The 17,915-nt window shown below is 34.9% G+C and overlaps 2 protein-coding genes across 2 annotated transcripts; one reads left to right on the top strand and one right to left on the bottom strand.

The window, feature by feature from the left end:
- Positions 1–82: 82 nt before the first annotated feature.
- Positions 83–11,665, bottom strand: LOTGIDRAFT_169568 (hypothetical protein; the record flags this gene model as incomplete). The annotated part of the gene is made up of 4 exons (XM_009067860.1): positions 83–330; positions 735–881; positions 10,582–10,761; positions 11,578–11,665. The coding sequence occupies 4 exons, from the start codon at positions 11,663–11,665 to the stop codon at positions 83–85; spliced, it is 663 nt and encodes a 220-aa protein (XP_009066108.1).
- An 803-nt stretch (positions 11,666–12,468) lies between these two features.
- LOTGIDRAFT_236759 (hypothetical protein) lies at positions 12,469–14,873 on the top strand. Its single transcript, XM_009067859.1, has 5 exons — positions 12,469–12,533; positions 12,980–13,244; positions 13,426–13,569; positions 13,930–14,100; positions 14,229–14,873. Exons 2-5 carry the CDS (start codon positions 12,992–12,994, stop codon positions 14,477–14,479), a joined length of 819 nt encoding a protein of 272 aa, XP_009066107.1. The 5' UTR covers positions 12,469–12,533; positions 12,980–12,991; the 3' UTR covers positions 14,480–14,873.
- Positions 14,874–17,915: the final 3,042 nt, after the last annotated feature.

Here is a 17,915-nt window from a genome sequence, read left to right as displayed (position 1 = left end):
CAGGCATGTAGATTTTGGAATCCATCAAAAAAACTAATTCAAAAACAAAACCAACATAAAAGATTTATAAGACATAGAAGATTTAAGGATCTTGATCGACAAATAAAGTATAGTTCGAAGTCAAACCAGCCAGCCTGTGATGAACATTCTTGATAACCTCGACAGCTCGGCTAGCCTCCATGGCGTGCATGATACTACTGAGGAAAATGAACCCACAAGCCACAGCAGCACAGTAATAAGCCCAGGACAGCTGTACCACGTGACCATCGAATGCAAACATGTCTACACAGTCCATTCCAAATAAGGTAAGAGCAATCAGCTGTGAAGTTACTGAAATAAAAACAGAAGAATTTTAGTAAATAAGTCCAAAAGAGCCTTTAGAAAGGGCAGACTCATTAAGAAAAATATACTTTTTTCCATAGTAACCAGCCTTTCCCGCCATAAAACTCCTTTTTTACCCACACACTAAATCACATTGATAAGAGCTCATCTTATACTGCAGACACTTGCTTGAGATATGAGAGCCTCATCAGTCCACCTGGTTTCGAAAAATAGTTATTAAAAGGCGAAATGGACATCAGACCAAATCTAAGAAGTACTTTTTCTAATCTTGAGGAGGATTCGAACCCAGCAGACGACAATTTAACTCACTGAGCTACTGCCGATGGGTGTTATCTATCCAAAATTGAACTTATTGCTTCAGAGTAAAGTAAGCAACAAGAGATTATACTTACAAGTTAGTAATTGTGTAACAGATATTAATTTATATCCACTTTTTGACGTGTCGAATATTTTGATGAGGAAGAAAATCGCCATTACTGTGGAGAGTAAACAACCAATGACAGACAAGATAAATGTAGCTTGAATTACACTGAACCATGCTGAAATAGAGAATGAAATACCATAAAATAGAAACATATCAAATTTGACCCTTCTCAGAAGAAATCTATTACTACAAGAGGCTTTGATCTTAAATCATGAAATCTTAACAAATCAAAATCAAAAATGTCAGAATTCATCCAAATGGAAAATTAAAAACATAAATTAGCAGAGATTTTTTCTTTTTTTTCTACGTATCGATTCTTACAAGTGCTTGTTGCTTTTTTTTGACCAGTTTTTTTTGTAATCTAGGACTAAAAATAATAGTCTTTCTTATGTTTCAAATGAGATAAGAATTTGATACACTAAAGTTTCAATTCCCAAGATAACCAATTCCAAACAATAATCTCACTGCCTGACATTTCCTCAAGATTTAATTCAAATTGTCTCAAGACTAATATTCATAATCAGGAATTTATTTTCTGACTGAATGGCATCACTACTGAAGCAGAAATCAGAACATGCCTCTAGCTATATATGACATATTCTGAGTATATTAATTTACTAGTGCTTCTGATATATAATCCTCATCAGGAGGATTTTGAAAATGGGGAATAACATTATGAGTTGTTGAACAAAGAAATCAGTGTTTCAGATACAAAATCCTCATCAGGACAACCCAAACTCCCTTCAAATATACCTCAAACTAAGAGTTTATTTTCTTATTTCTATAGATCTCTGTTCTATATATGGCAGAGTCTCGGGAATAGACGCGTCTTAATCCATTCCCGTCTTCCTTTTAGATACTTCATTCATTCCTTTGGAATCTAATCAGAATTCTTAAGAACTCATAGAGCAATTCTCATGCGATTCTCCAAGACTAAATCAGAATACTTATGGCACCAAACGGTCATAACTCAAAGAGCTGACAACTATGGAAGGATAAACGACGGTGTTTACAATCCTTGACAGAGACTCAGTAATCAGTTGGGAATTTCTTAACTAACCTTCGTTAAACCTCATTCACTGGTAAGGTTCATCTTTAGGATACTCCATGTGAGATTCATTCATTCATTAACTCCTTCATTCATTCATTAGTGGTCATTCATTCCTTTTTGTGTCTTATTATCTTTCTAATCTTTATCTAAGGGATCATCTGTTATAATATTACTCTTTGAATTTTTATTCATTCATTCATTTTATTTCTTTTTTCAGTAATTTATTTTTCCAATTTGTTATCCATTCATCTACTCCTTTTTCATTCATTCATTCATTCATTCTGTGATTTGTCCATCTGTTTACTAAGTTAATCTGAAACTGTCAATCATTCATCCATACATTCCATCATCCATCCCCAATGATTAATATATCTAATCAACTGTAGCATTCATTCATTTTTTCTGTTATACATTCATTCATTCATTCAGGCATTAATCAACTATCAGAAGGCAAAATGATCCCCAATATTCATTCATTCATTCCATATCTATCATTCATTCATTCATTTCATATTTATCAGAGGACAAATGATCACCAATGATTAATATATCTAATCAACTGCGAGAAAATTGGCCATCTTATTTCCCGTTTAATCCCACAAATCTATTATCTCCTCTCATCATAAAATCAACGTCCAGAAATTTCATTTTAGTTCGTCCAGACTCTCAGCAACTCTTCTCGAATGTCAATGATTGTTCTCCTTTAATATAGTCTCTATTGTCAAGACACACAGCTTGACCTCCAATATGTCCCTATTGTCAACTCATAGACTGACCTCCAATTTAAGACTCTATTGTCAAGACCCTTCATTGATTGACCCTTTCGTAGTAGTCGCTAATATCAGGCCATTATATTGATTGACCCTTACATAGTAGCCTCTATTCTCAAGACAGACACTATTATGACTGGACAATAGAGTATATTGATGATCGCTGACAATTTCCTCGTCCAATTATTTTCATCATTCCGTATACACATGATTAGCGAGCGGGATGTCTTTATTATGTGGCTAATAATCAACTAGATTATATACGTCCAATATATAACGTAAAACTGGATATCGAAATAAGAAATATTATCCAGGGACCTGTTATCAGAGTCATCATTTAAGATAAGCGTTAAAAAAAATACCCATATCTATTAAACCAATATGAAAATTTTGGGTTTTTTTCATAATTTTAATTCTCCAGTCATTTGATTGGTTAATGCCTCAATATCAATATCATATTCCACAGCAGGGCGGTCCAAAACTTTTTTGCCCCTAAAAAATTGTATCATGTTTTGTTCAAAATGTTTTCAACAATTGCCCAAATTCAGGCGTCTGCACCCCTTAGTCTTCAGGCCCCAAGTTCTCAGTCTTCTAAAATAAAATGCATGACAAGCAAGAAAAAGCCAGATATAGCTGTCACAAAAGTCCTCATTTATATGCGTGTCACCCCTTTTCTTCCCCCTTTTTTTTAATTGTGACAAGTAGATGACACATAGATGGCATGTCGACACAAATTGAATGTATTAACACTAATTAATTATGTATAAAATTGACAGCTAGTGACGTCAATATCGTTTCATTTTTTTCAGTTTGGTCATGGGAGTGACATTAATCAAGTGGTGTTGTTTTTTATTTGTTTTTGACATTGTCCACGACATAAACAAGCATAAATCAACATAAAATAAACTGTCAAAAGAATTTATGCATTGTCCATGGATAAACAAAGCTATGAAATATGAAATAGAGTTTTACATCCTTTATAATGCCTTACAGCGTGTCGTGAGGGAAATTTTATCAGAACAAAGATCTAAGTTACATCCTACTTCTGAAATATTCAAATGAAAATAAGCAGCACACAGCTCTCGTATCATAACGAAAGAAACAACCAATTTTTACAAGGATAACAACTCAAGTTCATGTCTACAAACTGGCTCTTGACCAAACCTCTTGCCATTGATCTTTCCCAGATTATCTAGACCCATTTACAGCTGGGTTGACTGGAATAATGAGGAAAGATGACTTATTCAAAGTCAACAGACTTTCACACACTGACTGAGATTAAAACCCATGACATTAACCAAGCAAATGACGTAATGTAAAGTTTCCAAAGCTCTAGCTGACTGCATTACAGAGCCCCTCTGCATGTTAAAGCCAGTACCGTCTACCAAAATCACAAACACGGCAAAACAGCAAGAGAAACCACTCTGCAAACCTATACTTCTGCATTATTTCAAAGTAATTTAATTACCGCCAAAAATATGTTAAAATATACTTCATTCTGCAACAGAATCCATTGTGAATAATCTAACTCAATTACCAAACCTTTGAAGTTTTCTCCAATTTCGCGGCAATGAAAACATAATCTAATATTCCTGACAAGTTTCTAAAAGACTGTTCTTGTAACTTAAGGATTAGATAATGCCCAAATTAGGAAGTAATTTTCTATAGAACAAGAAAATGACATTAGCAGTTCCAAACATTTCCCAATACACAATTGCCGTCTGTTATGAAAGCTATATTATCATTGTTCTATTCAATACTATTTTCCAGTTATGTCTGAATGAAGTTCTTAAATGTCCAACACAAATTTGATAATTTGACTATTTTTAATCATAATTCTTACAATTGTAAGCGTACAGCCAATCAGAGCTCTCTACATAAAGACTGTATAAGCATCATGGCTTATGGTTCACAAACTTTCTGTCCAGGGCTCTGTTTCTCTAGCATACCATCCAATCAAAACACTACATTTATTAACTTAAATGATACAAGAAAAGAACCCAATGAAGTCAAGGTATAAGACACATAAAAAAAGTGTTGTTGAGAGTGGGCCTGGTGTTGGCAATACTTGTATTTTCTTAAGGTAAGAAAAATTCTGATGCCCATGTCAGTGCATTCAAGAGTGGGCCAGGCGTCTCACCCCCTAAATTTCTGATGCCTGTGCTAGTGCTTTCGAGAGTAAGTCCAACTGGTTTTCACCCCAATTACTCTCTAAATATAGCTATGTAAAATGAAACAGTATTATTTAATAGGGTGATAATCATATGTTATTGTAGACTACAATACCAATTAATCCTGTATTTCACAGCTTGTTGACAAACCTATTTACTCTCTAGTATCAAATTCTATTTCGTTAACATTTTCTCTGTGTTATGTGCTCTAGTCTAGTAAAATCAAGGCCAGGAGATGAGAGAAAATCTTCTTATGATATTGTTAAATTGACACTACCTAGACCACACCCTGTACATATTTCTTTTGTCTGTTCACGTTTACTGGGCGTAGAAAACAGGGTGAGGTGGGGGGCTCAGAGGGGGTGGGAGGATTATGAAGCCACCACAATCAGTTTTACATAGTTATGTAAACAAAAAAATGCAGTGAAATTGTAATGTGTTTCGAACAGCCTTTGCAAATATCTTGAACACTATGTTGGTATTCTAAATTAGGCGTTTTATGAACACAAAAGCACTGGCCTGGGTCAAACAAGTTAATTAATGATGAGAGAATAAAAGTATCAATGATCATTGCTAAAATAACTTCAATTTTTGGGGTGGAAATATCTTAAAAATACATGAATCAAATGATTTTGTAATAAGTATTTTTTGGGGTACCATAACACAAAATCTTTCTTGAAACAAGATATTCAACCCCCACCCCCAACTTAACAACTCTCCCCTACTAAAACAATATTTGTGCTAATATGCCAATAAGTAATCCATATACATTATTTATCAGTTATACAATTATATAAGAGGATTCAGACCACAAGTTCTTCCTATTACCAAGTTAATTAGACCAAATTTATCTCTAGGATATCAATATGTTAATTATAGATATGTTTATATCAAATATAACTGATGGCCTTAGGTCAAATATGAGTTTTTTGTTTACTTTGTGGTCATGTAAACCGTTGAGGTAGACGCCAATGGAATAGACAATTGTACATTTTTTACAACTTAGATTCAATCTTTCCTGGATTATCTGTACCCATTTACAGCTCTGTCAACTGGAATAATGAGGAAAGATGACTTATTCAAGGCCAACTGAGGGCCACCCAAAATGATATTATAACCCATGTCCAACATTTGTTCCATGTAACCAAGTCAATGATGTCAAAAGAAGATTCCAACACCCTCACTGTCTGTGCTACAGTCCGAAGCAATGTTTTCCCGTGAAAATTTGATGCCAAATTCCTTTCATTCCCAACCAGACTTGATGCTGCTGACAAAGTTGCCTTATCACAAGAATTTGAATGGAAAGGAAGGGGGTGTTTCGCCTAACAACTCTCTGTCTCGATTGAACAAGGCCTGTTTAATGCCATTAATAAATCATATTCAGGTCCCAGACAAAGCCTTATAATTACACTTCTATTGGCTTCAATACATATATATCAGTCGGCCATCTTAGGTCTTCTGATTGAAACAGATGATGAATTACTCACGATTAGCTTTGAATAAGTCATTCATATATTTTTACATGCTGCAAACTAGAGTTTTAGATATATACTTCTCATCAGGACAACCAAAAAAAAAAATGGGTGGTGCAATTCAATGTCAAGTTTTTCGGTGACACATAGTTTCCTACATTGCACACTGTATGGTATTATGATTACTCTTCCACAAGGAGGCAGAAAAGTTGGATGTAAAACTCTCCTTCATTTTCAATCCTTTGTCTTATAAGAGCATTAAAGGGATTGTGAAGAGGTTTTAGACAAATTTTATATGTATCAGGGACACTAATAGCATAAAGTTACACCATCCTAATTTTCAATCAGATGTCTGTGGTTCCTGCAATTCCACTAAAAATAAGCATTTTATGGCATCACTAACGCAAAAGCAGTTAATAATATCTAAGAAGACATACACATGAAAAAGGTAGTAAACCTCTTTACAATCCCTTTAAATTTCAGAGCAGTGTCTGATTTATGTCTCTACTCAATGTACACAGGTTTTTATTGGAACTGAACATGCGATAAGATCTATGGGTTGTCTTTATCTGTACTTTGATAACATGTGATCAAAGCCAATTTCACTAGAAAAACTTTCCACTTTACAGCTTACATCTTAGATTGAAAAAATGTCACTAACCTCAAGCTGGGGGTTGGCAATATTGGATTTTGTGATTTAAAGGGATTGTAAAGAGATTTTCTAAATTTTTTATGTGTATCAGGGACACTGATAGTATCAATTTGCACTATTTTAATTTTCAATCAGATGCCTGTGGTTCTTGCAATTTCACTTAAACTAGGCTTTTGATGATGTCACTAATTGCAAAATTTACTGAAAATATTAACTGAGGTTCTAAGGGCCTAGTTACATCAAAATTTTAATACAATTTTCCTCACTATACACTGCATGGTGTCACCCATCTTCAACAACACACTATGGTGCAAATTACACATAAAACTCCATATTATTTTATTTAATGAGGCCCTATAGTCTAGCCGAAGGGTGGCCTTTGATGTACCTGAATAATACCTAATACTGCTATATAATATATAATAACAAGGGTATTTTCTATATAACTTCTAGCCCCTAGGGTTCATCCCTTAACTATCTCTAATTATTGACTGGCCTGAGGGGCTGATGGCTGATTAAATATTATAAACTTAATCTTTTTCTACCTTAAAGGGAATCAGTTGTTAAAATATTCAAATTATCAGCTGATAAGAGCTTAAATTTAGTTATCCTTAGCATTTTTCAGAATCAAAATCTGAAATTCTGTTCTCTTACAATTAAAGTATTTCAGCAGGTTCATCATAAAAGCTTACACGAAACACTATCCCCATTTCTATGGATGAAACATGTAAACTTTTTTCGTTTGATGATTGGGCTAATGAAGATAGACAACTCCATAGAATGCTCAATGAGGGAAATTTTGCCAGAGAGCCGCATTAGCCTATTCTTTTCCAATTTCAAACTGTAGCACACGGGGCCTCAGTTTATTATCCCTGAACGACCAGACACTTTTCCCATATCAGCATTGAAAAAACATTTCGCTGAAGCGAAACACGGTATAATATAAATATGTCTACCAAAGCAATCATACAAACAATAATCTCTAATCTAAATCAATGTAATAAGGTTGTGTTTTTGCCTCATTTCCCTCAATTGTAAAATCAATACGCTAGCTTTGAAGTTAATGTCCAACTTGTCCCATTTGAATACAAGTTTGATTTTTTACGATTATAATTTCATGCTTAATTGTCAATTTTGGCGGCAAATCTCTTCATCTATCAGATTCCGCCATTGGCATCGAATTTCGGCCTTTTTAGCTTTTGAAACAAAAATAAGAAAAAGAGGAGAGTCATATATAGTCAGACACAATCTTGAAAGATCAAGTTCTGTGCCCTGCTCAAGAGAGCAACATTAATCCAATATTTTGAGGTCAATGAAGAATGGTCAAACCAATGAAATAAAGATGGGTGCCCTTATTTTCATTTATGAAAATGAAAATGCTAATATTTATATGAATAGAAAGTAGAGGTGTTTTAATGACTTGGAAAAATACAAGTTCGTCTCACATGTCCATAATTAATTCATAATTAGCTAAATTAGAAGAGAATTACCTACAGAATTCCACTGATAATCAAATAGTTCGCTTAATTTGACACTAAAAAATAAGGAAGCCCATCTTTAAATACATGCAAGTACATGTCATGAAATATGATAATCAGGTGAAATGCACCATCATAGAATGACACCTTGCAGTTAAAACTAGGCAACAAAAATTTGTGCTACTTCAAGGGCACTTCTGAGACTAAACACTAAGGTACAATAAACCTCCAAATGGCGAACCATGGCCTTAAAAAAGGTTCATTTTTTTGTAACAACTGGTTAATCTCTTCTATTTAAGTCTTGATTAAGGGGACTTAAGAGCCACTTCTATATAATACGAAAAATTACTCCTTGGTTTTCAAATTTATCTGAAAATCTTCAGATAACTCAAATGGTCTCTATAAAGATCTTTACTCACAATGTTAATGGACCTTAATGGAAAACTTTCAATCTTAAAAAAATAAAAGACTCTTTAAACTGACAGTAAAATCAATGGTTTTGACAGCGGAGCGGAAATGGTTTTGTGGATGATTCTCTTTAAATAACTTTTCAACCATTTTTACAAGACAAGACCATATATCAAATGAACATACGTTATTCATTCATTCATCATTACCAATTAATCATTCATTATTAATTATTCCAACTTGTTATTATATAACGAAGTATTGATATTCATTTATTCATTATAGACAATCCATTTCACTCATTTCTTCACAGTCAGTGTTTTCGAGAGTTGGTCTTGGTATCCCCTAGTAACTTTTAGTATATAATATATGGTCTTCAAATTGTTATTTATTCATTCATGTTTTTAATTACTGGTACCAAAAAACTGTTATTTTTTTTAATAATTGTTATCTTCATATTGTTATCTTCAAATGGTTATTCAGTCTCTCATTTTTTCTAGTTACTGATACCAAAAAACTTGTTATTTTTTTTTAAATATTTGTTATCATTTGTATTGATATTGACACCATTTCATTCATTCATTTATAATTACCCAATCCTGTTATCATACAATGAACCTATTTATTCATACAAGTGTATATTGCTAATAACAATCAAGCTGTTACCATATATTTCACAATACATAACTCAGTTTTTACAACTAGTCAACTTTTCCATAATCCGGTTTACCTCTTGCCTTGAACGTTTAGTAGCCGGCCTATTGCTTCATCTGAGAGACTAGGCCCTTGTTAAACACCGTGAGCAATATAAGGGAATTCGGTGCTATGGGTTTGAATCATATTAAAGAGTAAATGTTTGTTACTAATCAAAAGAATGCAAGTAAATCCTGTCAAAATGACACTGGATTTAAAAACCTATATAAAATATGAGAGGGGGCCATTTTGGTTAGGTACCAAGTTGATTATAACCCACAAAGGCGTATGTCACATCCATCAAACAAGATGGGATGGATGGCAAAACCAGCCTTACAAGTAAAGATCCTACACCTACGTCCCAATCCCACTGGACAATTAATGAGATGAAAAAAAGACTTGTGAAATACAAGAAGAAACAATGTCATGACGCAAAAAAAACAACCAAGCCAAAAAAAACCGTGACCTTTTGACCCCAAATACAGATAGAGTAACGAATAATAATAAGTTCATATGAATGTTAAATACAGATTTAAAATTCTTTTGTTCTGACACAAATAGAAGTTGATATCTTTATCTCTTTCACTAGATATCTTTCTTGCTTTTCTTATCTTTAAATATCTTTACAATTATCTTTACAATTATCTTTTATCTTTATAACAATTCACTTTAATTACATCATTTCTTACTGTAGGCTTAATCAGTCCAAATCAACTGAAAGAGTTGGTAACCACTATGCACAAGTCTTATACGCTCTCCTAATACCCCTAGCCCAATTTTTAAGTTTCGCACCAGGTATTTTGCCTCCTACTTTTTCTAGTTTCACCCCAGTGGTTTTTCCTTTCAGATTCTTAAGTTTCACCCTAGTGATTCCCCCTTATTTTTCAAGTTCCACCTCAGAAATCTCCTCTCCCCCCCACCCCTCCCCATAATATAATTAGTAACTTAATTTAGCTATCAATTCCCTAAACATTACAAAGAGTTTGGGTCAAATTACCACATTTTCACACTGATACTTACAGAGTTTGTTATATATAAAAAACAATTTAGGGTCCACAAAGGGAGCCCAATTGTCAGGGTTCTCAACCCTTCCCAAATTAGAAGTATAACTGATACTCACCAATATCTGAAGGGTTGATCATGGTATGAATTCCATCTAAACCTCCACAAGACTTCTCTTCTATTTCACAATGCTGGAATATTCCAATGTCGTATGAGGGTCCTTTGTGATGCCCCACATACCTGGAACGGAGCCAGTGAGGGGTAGCTATAGACAGCACATTCAGTCCTAGACCAAACACTGAAAAAATCATCCCAAATACAGCACACATGGATACAGACATTTTGAAAGTTTTTTTGTCCTAAATTTAGAAGTTTCTCCTCCTTTTTAGAGGTTCAGCTATCCTAGATTTTACCCTCAAATTGTGAAATAGCTCTCCTTACTTTCCTCTCACAAGGAAAATGTGAAATATAAGTAAACAAACGAAATATGTATGTCCTTCTAAATAGATATTTTAGTGTGTCAATAGTATACTATGGCTTGAGTCCAAATGACAGTATAAAAACCAAAACAAACACAGATGGTCTAGTATTAGATCACGTGACTAGATTATCATTGATTGACAGTTGAATAGACCAATCAAAAAGTACAATTAGATTAGTAGTCATGGCTTTCCAGATACTATTGTTAAAATGGCTTTTTGTTTCCAAGGGTACATTTCAGCTATGTTTTAAGCAATTTGGTTTGACATTGGTGTTTCAAATGCAAATCAAGTTGTACTAAAAGTTGCAATATATATATAATAAGCCTTTAAGTTAAATGTGCACCTTAGAGGTCATTTCAAGGTCAACCCAAAATATGACCCATTTAAACAGGATAAATGAAATATCTTATTACCTGGTCATGAATTTTGGTGATTTTTCTTCCTTTTTCTGCGATGAAAACCTTTTAATATCGAATAAATAAAGCACGATCGCGGATTTGGGGTATGTCTAGTAGAAAACTTGGCCTTCGCCTTCGTCTTATTTACTAACAGGCCTAGCCTAAATCAAGGAACAGGCCCATGGGTTTGGTTACAGTACGCCTATAGCCCATCGACGGCCTGCAACAGTTAACCATAGCGATATCGATTGATTCGGAATGACACGAGAACAATATTTAGTATCAAGAAATATATAGCGTTGATCGAAGCATTCGACGCCATGTTGGATCTTCAAAATTGTAATTCGCTACTGTACATGAAAGTATGTTTGTAAAATTACCTTCCAATAGCAGAATTTCACTGCCAAATGTTTCTACCTGAAGCCTGTGCCAGATGAGATCTCAATTCTTAGCCTTTTCCATCTAAATTCTTCACCAAACGCTAGTTCCCCATTTTCAATAATAATATTTCCCGCCAAATAAAAAAAACCATCATAATATTTTCCCGCCAATTTTGAATTTCAGACGTTCAAACGACCTTGACCGGAAAGTGTAAATATGAAGATAAACAATTGCATATATATTCACAATTTCTTGTTCGTGGATCACAAAATCCACCCCACCCCTCCTCTTTCCAAAGGAAGACACAGATAGTCGGGACTACTCGTTAATCCACCGAAGCATTAGTCTAATTGCTAATCTCTTTTGACGCCTTTCAAAATTACAAAGCATTTAATTAGCAACCAAGGTGCTAAAAGGGTCCTAATTAAATTAAGAATAATTAATATTAGAATAAGACAGCCCTATTTATTAGGTTTGTTAATTTTATAAAGCCAAAATATTCCAGTCTTAAGCTCACATTGGTAGCAAATTACTATATATCCCTTCATCAATCTAAACATACCGGTAGTCCCCTTATTCAATCCAAGGCAAAAGTCCAGCCTTTTTTTTTTGGATTAAGTAGCCTACCTCGTGAATCTACATCACTGAAAACTGCTCAATAAACCTGAAAAGACTTGATAACCGAGATTGCATTAAGGTAGACATACCTTTCAGGTGTGTCATTGTCCACTTCCGACCTAAATAATTTTAACTGTCATGGCGGACAGTTGTTTATGAATTTTGGTATTTGAAGGAATTTGAAAATTTACGTGAGTAATAGAGTGGCTTGTGACCCCTAAGAATTTTGCTAGGGAATTTAGTTCCAAGGGATGCTTGAATTTCGAAATATATGGAATTGTATCAACTAAAACCAAAATTGACTCATTGCTTAAAAGGTTTTCATCTCTCTTTGGCTAACAATATAAGGTGCAGAAGACACAAAATATAGGATGTAAAGCTGCATTTCTTATTTCATGAATATCTATGTAAGCTTAAAATACTCATTATCCCAAAAAGGTGCAGAATGGAATAACATGGGCCTACTTCTTTTGGTTTCAAATAAGGGAACACAATATTATGATATATCCTACTGTTGATATATTGTGTTCTGTTATGAAATGTGATCTCTACTATAATGGCTTTCACCCCCTAAAGATGTCCCTAAATGTGGCTTAAGGATTATTCATTTCATTTCAAAATCGTCTTATATTTTCAGTAGTCCACCAAGATGGGATATTATTGGTCTTCCGTATTGTTAGCCATCAACAGTCTGGTATTGACCTTTGGCACTATTGCTGTCATAGTTACATGTTTTGTGCCATATTGGTTCCAGATAACGATCAGTCCTGAAGATGCCCGATATGGTACAGAAGAAGTACCAGAACTAACTGTCATTAATTCTGGACTGTTTTTCATGTCTGCTGATGGTTACGTAGACATGATTTTCATGTCTAAAATTAGCAACCACAGATTTGCTCCTCGTAAGTTTATTTTTAGTAACATTTACATTTTGATTTGCTCCTCTTAAGCGTATATTTAGTAACAATCCCATTTTGATTGTGTTCATTAACTAATTTAAATTTAAAAATCTCTTCACAATCCCTTTAATATTGTAAGCCGCTCACTGAACAGGATTGAAATGTGAATTTTTGTATTTTTCAGTCTCTATTATAGCCGGACAAGTATTGTATTTTGCTGGCACTGTTGGAATTGGTATTTGTACAGTAGCCAGTTTTATTTTGTCCTGCCGTAAACTGGGTTCAGTGGTTGGACAATTTTTCTTAGCTAGTTTTATCACTATCTCAGGTAAGTTTAACCATGGCCTGTTTTTTATAGGGGGCGCTCTAGTGGTGACTTCTGCTCGTTCTGATACATGGAATCAACCGTAGTTTCACTAAAGCATTAAGTTCAGAACACTAGCCACCTGTGCCGAAAAAAGTCAGTAAAGGGGTCACTTGATTGGCAAGTTCTGCACGTTTCTGATTCATGGAAGTAGGTGTAGACAGAATTCAAAATGGCGGAGAAAGGCATAGAGGGGTAATTTTTGAACGGGGGACATATCCAGGTCTGTAGGCTACTGTTCAGCTTACCTTTCAGAGAGTCCACATAGCTTAAAATGTTCGTTACATTTCTATAAGATGGCAAAAAATGTATTTTATTTTGCAGCCATCTGTTTAGTATTGGGTGTGGTACTGGCAGCGTTTGTATTTTTGGGGGTCGATGGCTTGAGTGAATGGAAGAATCTACCACTAAACAACCCTAATAGATTGTCTGGAGTAGTAGTTCCTGAGAGTATAGAGATGGACTGGGGTTTCTTTATAGCTATTGGTGCTGCTGGTAAGTACCGAAAGTTCCTAATACCTTGACCATTGTGAAGACGCCCTTTTTGGTGCCGAGTTTGACTAAGGTACGATTGGTCCAACCGATTGTGTCCCTTTAATACGATCTCAAATTTCTATTTTTAGCTATATCCTTGGTGACCGCAGTCCTGGGTTGGATGGAAGCTTTGAGAACCTGCCGATATATTGAGGACATTCGCTCCAAACAGCTCCGTGATCCAAACTATGGTCGCAAAGAAGAAGTTCCCTACACCAAGTTTAACTACCAACAATCTTACCCGGACACCTACACCGTCACTGTTCCTACCCAGCAACCAGAGCAACAGATGTATTATGGAGAACCAGGCCCTGAAATATCTCAAACTGTTGAAATTTAAGCAAATGCCTACAGGAGGCTACTAGGCTGAAATGTCATTCCATAAATATTAAATTAATATTTTGATTTTGGATTTTAAAAGTCCATAAAAATTAAATCATTCGCTTCATTACAAAGTAACTCTAAATACAAATTTTGTGAAAGGTTTGTTTTGATAATTTTTAAAACCGAATTTTAGACCTATGAAATATCTTTCCATGGGGGATAATATTTTTTTTTATGTATATATTTTGTAATTTCTTTACCCCATTTGAAAAATGCCACTATATCAAGTTTTTTCAGATGTTCACAGTATAATCTTATATTCTAAGCTTTATGATAATAACTTTCATTCCACCATTTTTTAGCATTTTATCTTGTCATTTTTATATAGATTAAACTCTTTTATATCTTAACTGCTTTTGAAATGAAATGGAGTTTTACATCCTTGGAATTATGAAATATTACTTGCACATACTGGAAATGAACATCCCTGTGTGGTGTGCAATGATGGAAAGCCTTTGCAGCTAGATATTCATAGCAAAAGCTGCCTAAGCCTTATATTGATATCGGACATTTTGTACCTTCAATCAGACATGATTGGCAGTCACATCAAATCATTAGCCAAATATTCATAGAGCACACAAATTCTTTTAACAAAATTTTCATCTTTTTCTTGTGAAACAAAATGGCCAACTGGTTACAACAACTGAAAGTCAATTTTTGTACATTGCCTATATACAATTTTTAAATATATTCTAAAAATTTCACATCTTTGAAGTGCAAAAATAACCTCCCTGCTCAACAAAATCACGGAACCCTTCTTTTATAATTTCAAAATGTGATATCAGAAACAGATCTTTTGGCCACCAAGCCAAGATCCTTTGAAAAATCCCAGAAAATTTGGAAATGCAAATTAAAACCCACCAAAAAGTAAACCATAATTTCAAATGCATTATTATTTGCCAAAGGAGTAAATTTTAAGCAATCCGTTGTAATGCCATGGAGTTGGAAATGCAAAACAAAATTCACCCAAAAAATAGCCAAATATCTAATCATATGAAATTTTTTTTCTGCATTTGAAATCTAGAAAACTGCATGGGTTGTCCCGGGGGTGCCTGAGATAAAATAAGTTGATTATGCCCCATCATATTAGGGTTTTGATTGGCCATTGGCTGTTGTGGGCGGAGAACAGGGTACAGTATAGAGTTACTAGGTAAGATGGCACCTTGGGGTAGAATCTGTGACGGCTGCAAGCTGATTGGCGCCATCCTGATATGCTGAAAAGGAGAATTTAGAACGTGGTTTAGAATTATGGAATTTTTACACTAAAACTATTTCTCGTCTGTCGTTGTAGACACCATTTCTTTAATTGTGCTTTCTAACTAGGCATTTGATTGGCTACTTGTTCAACTCTCACAACTAAAGGGAGATAAATTTGCATAAAACTTTCAAACAAGAAAAGTGCCTAATGATGTCAAGGTATTATACGACGTTTATCCTAAAATGCCAAAAAGTAAGCAAATACATTTAATACTACTATCTACGAATACTAAAAACATGGCGGAAGATTGAAAATTCTAACCTGTGGATGTTGATTGGGTAGAATATTATTTTGCTTCGAGAAGACCACAGGATGAGATGCTTGAATTGGAAGATTCTCGCTTCCAAACGGCATGGCTCGATTCCTCCATTGATCAACCTGAAGATAGATATTCCAATTATTACCTATATTGACCACCTGTATCCCTTTTCAAAATTAAAATCAGACATACAGTTAGTTATTTTTAATCAGAGCAAAATAAAAAGCCCAATTTAAAGACTTACGCCATTAGTCTCTGTTGGAGGTGCTAAATTAAACGTTCTTTGGACCTGAGCTGATTCCGCAGCATTGTCATTCCACTGACTAGTAGAGGTCTTCATTATTGAAGAGTTCTGTTGGCTGTTGCTACTGGTTACTGTTTGTATTGTAGGCTGTGATTGGATGGTTTTGGTGACTTCTGCTTGACTAGTTGCTGCCTGGGCCTGCATGCAGGTACCCATGTGGTCTGGCCAGTGCGCTTGTTGACAGGAGTAGGCACAATAGCTGGTGTTCCAACAGCAGTAGTAGATAGCTTCTTTACCACATTTAGCACACTGGAATTAATGAACAAATAATTGAGCCTTTCAGAATCCCCTTCAGACATCACCCCATGGCGCTTCCCCAGCTTGGAACTGGAATTTCCAACTCACCGATGTCTCCTTATTTATAGCCCCTGTTCAGGAGGCTGTTGCTGCCACTGAGTTCCGAGGATTTAGTCTGAATGCTTTAGCTCATGCTTACCCATTGCTTTTTCTTGGTTTCCTCAATCACCTTCTTCTTTTCCTGTTCAAATTCTACCTTTAATCTCAACAACTCTGATTCCCAGCCTGATGTCATCTCAGCAAACTGTAGCTCTAAAATATAAAATGGTGCACGTGAAATAACATGAAGAGCAATCTGGAGGATGTGGAACTACTCATAGGACATGGAATAAACAGGAGGACATAGAATAACCAGGAGGACATGGAAGAACTGGAACATCCCATAGAGCCTTGATAAACCAATTTGACATGGAACAACAAAGAGGACATGGAAAACCTACAGAACATCTGGGAAGATCTGAAACATCCACAGGATATAGAACATCCTGAAAGACCAGTAGGACAACCTGAGGTCCTGGAACAACCTGAAAGACCAGTAGGACAGCCTGAGGTCCTGGAACAACCAGAAAGACCATTGAACAACCAGAAAGACCATTGAACAACCTGAAAGACCATTGAACAACCAGGAGGACATGGAACAACCCAGCATAAAGCAACATGCAGTATAATGGAACAAAGAATACTTACTAAAATTATGTTTAATGTCCAGAATCTGTCGAGAATGACTCCATTTTAATAGCTGAATTTCTCCCGCTATTATTTCTTCTTTCGTTTTGCCTTCATATTGTTTTTGCTCTTTACCTGATTCTTGTTTCTGCTGAAAGAAAATGGTTGACCTTATTACAATTTAAAACTGAATTCTTTTGTGCTCTGGTCTCTGAAAAAAGAGTCTTTGCTTTCCTCATAGAGAGTGGAGATTTTTGAGATGGATTTTCCCATCTTTGCTTCAGGTCAAAAACAGAAAGCAAAAGTAAAAGTTACCTGAGCTTTGGTAGCTGCATTGACAATATCTTTACACATAGTAGAGAGAGTATCTTCTATTGAATTAGATAACTGAAAACAGAAAAAAACATGTACGATACATGGTTGTACAATAAATGGTTGTAGATGGTTGGACAATACATGGTTGTAAAATACAAAATTGTACACTGTTGTACATGACTGTACATCATATGGTTGTGCATGGTTGTACAATACAATATAGGTTTGTACAATACAATACACATTTGTATATGGCAGTACAATACAGGTTTGTATATGGTTGTACAATACAG

This window comes from Lottia gigantea (assembly GCF_000327385.1).
Source record: "Lottia gigantea unplaced genomic scaffold LOTGIsca_87, whole genome shotgun sequence".
Classification (NCBI taxonomy): Eukaryota; Metazoa; Mollusca; class Gastropoda; family Lottiidae; genus Lottia; species Lottia gigantea.
The sequence above is the reverse complement of the archived record's forward strand: the minus strand, read 5'-3'. Positions and strand labels throughout refer to the sequence as shown.

Coding starts and splice junctions, on each gene's coding strand:
- LOTGIDRAFT_236759 (XM_009067859.1), top strand. CDS start 12,992: ATGGGATATTATTGGTCTTCCGTATTGTTAGCCATCAACAGTCTGGTA. Junction 13,245..13,425: donor CAACCACAGATTTGCTCCTC/GTAAGTTTATTT, acceptor TGTATTTTTCAG/TCTCTATTATAGCCGGACAA. Junction 14,101..14,228: donor TATAGCTATTGGTGCTGCTG/GTAAGTACCGAA, acceptor TTCTATTTTTAG/CTATATCCTTGGTGACCGCA.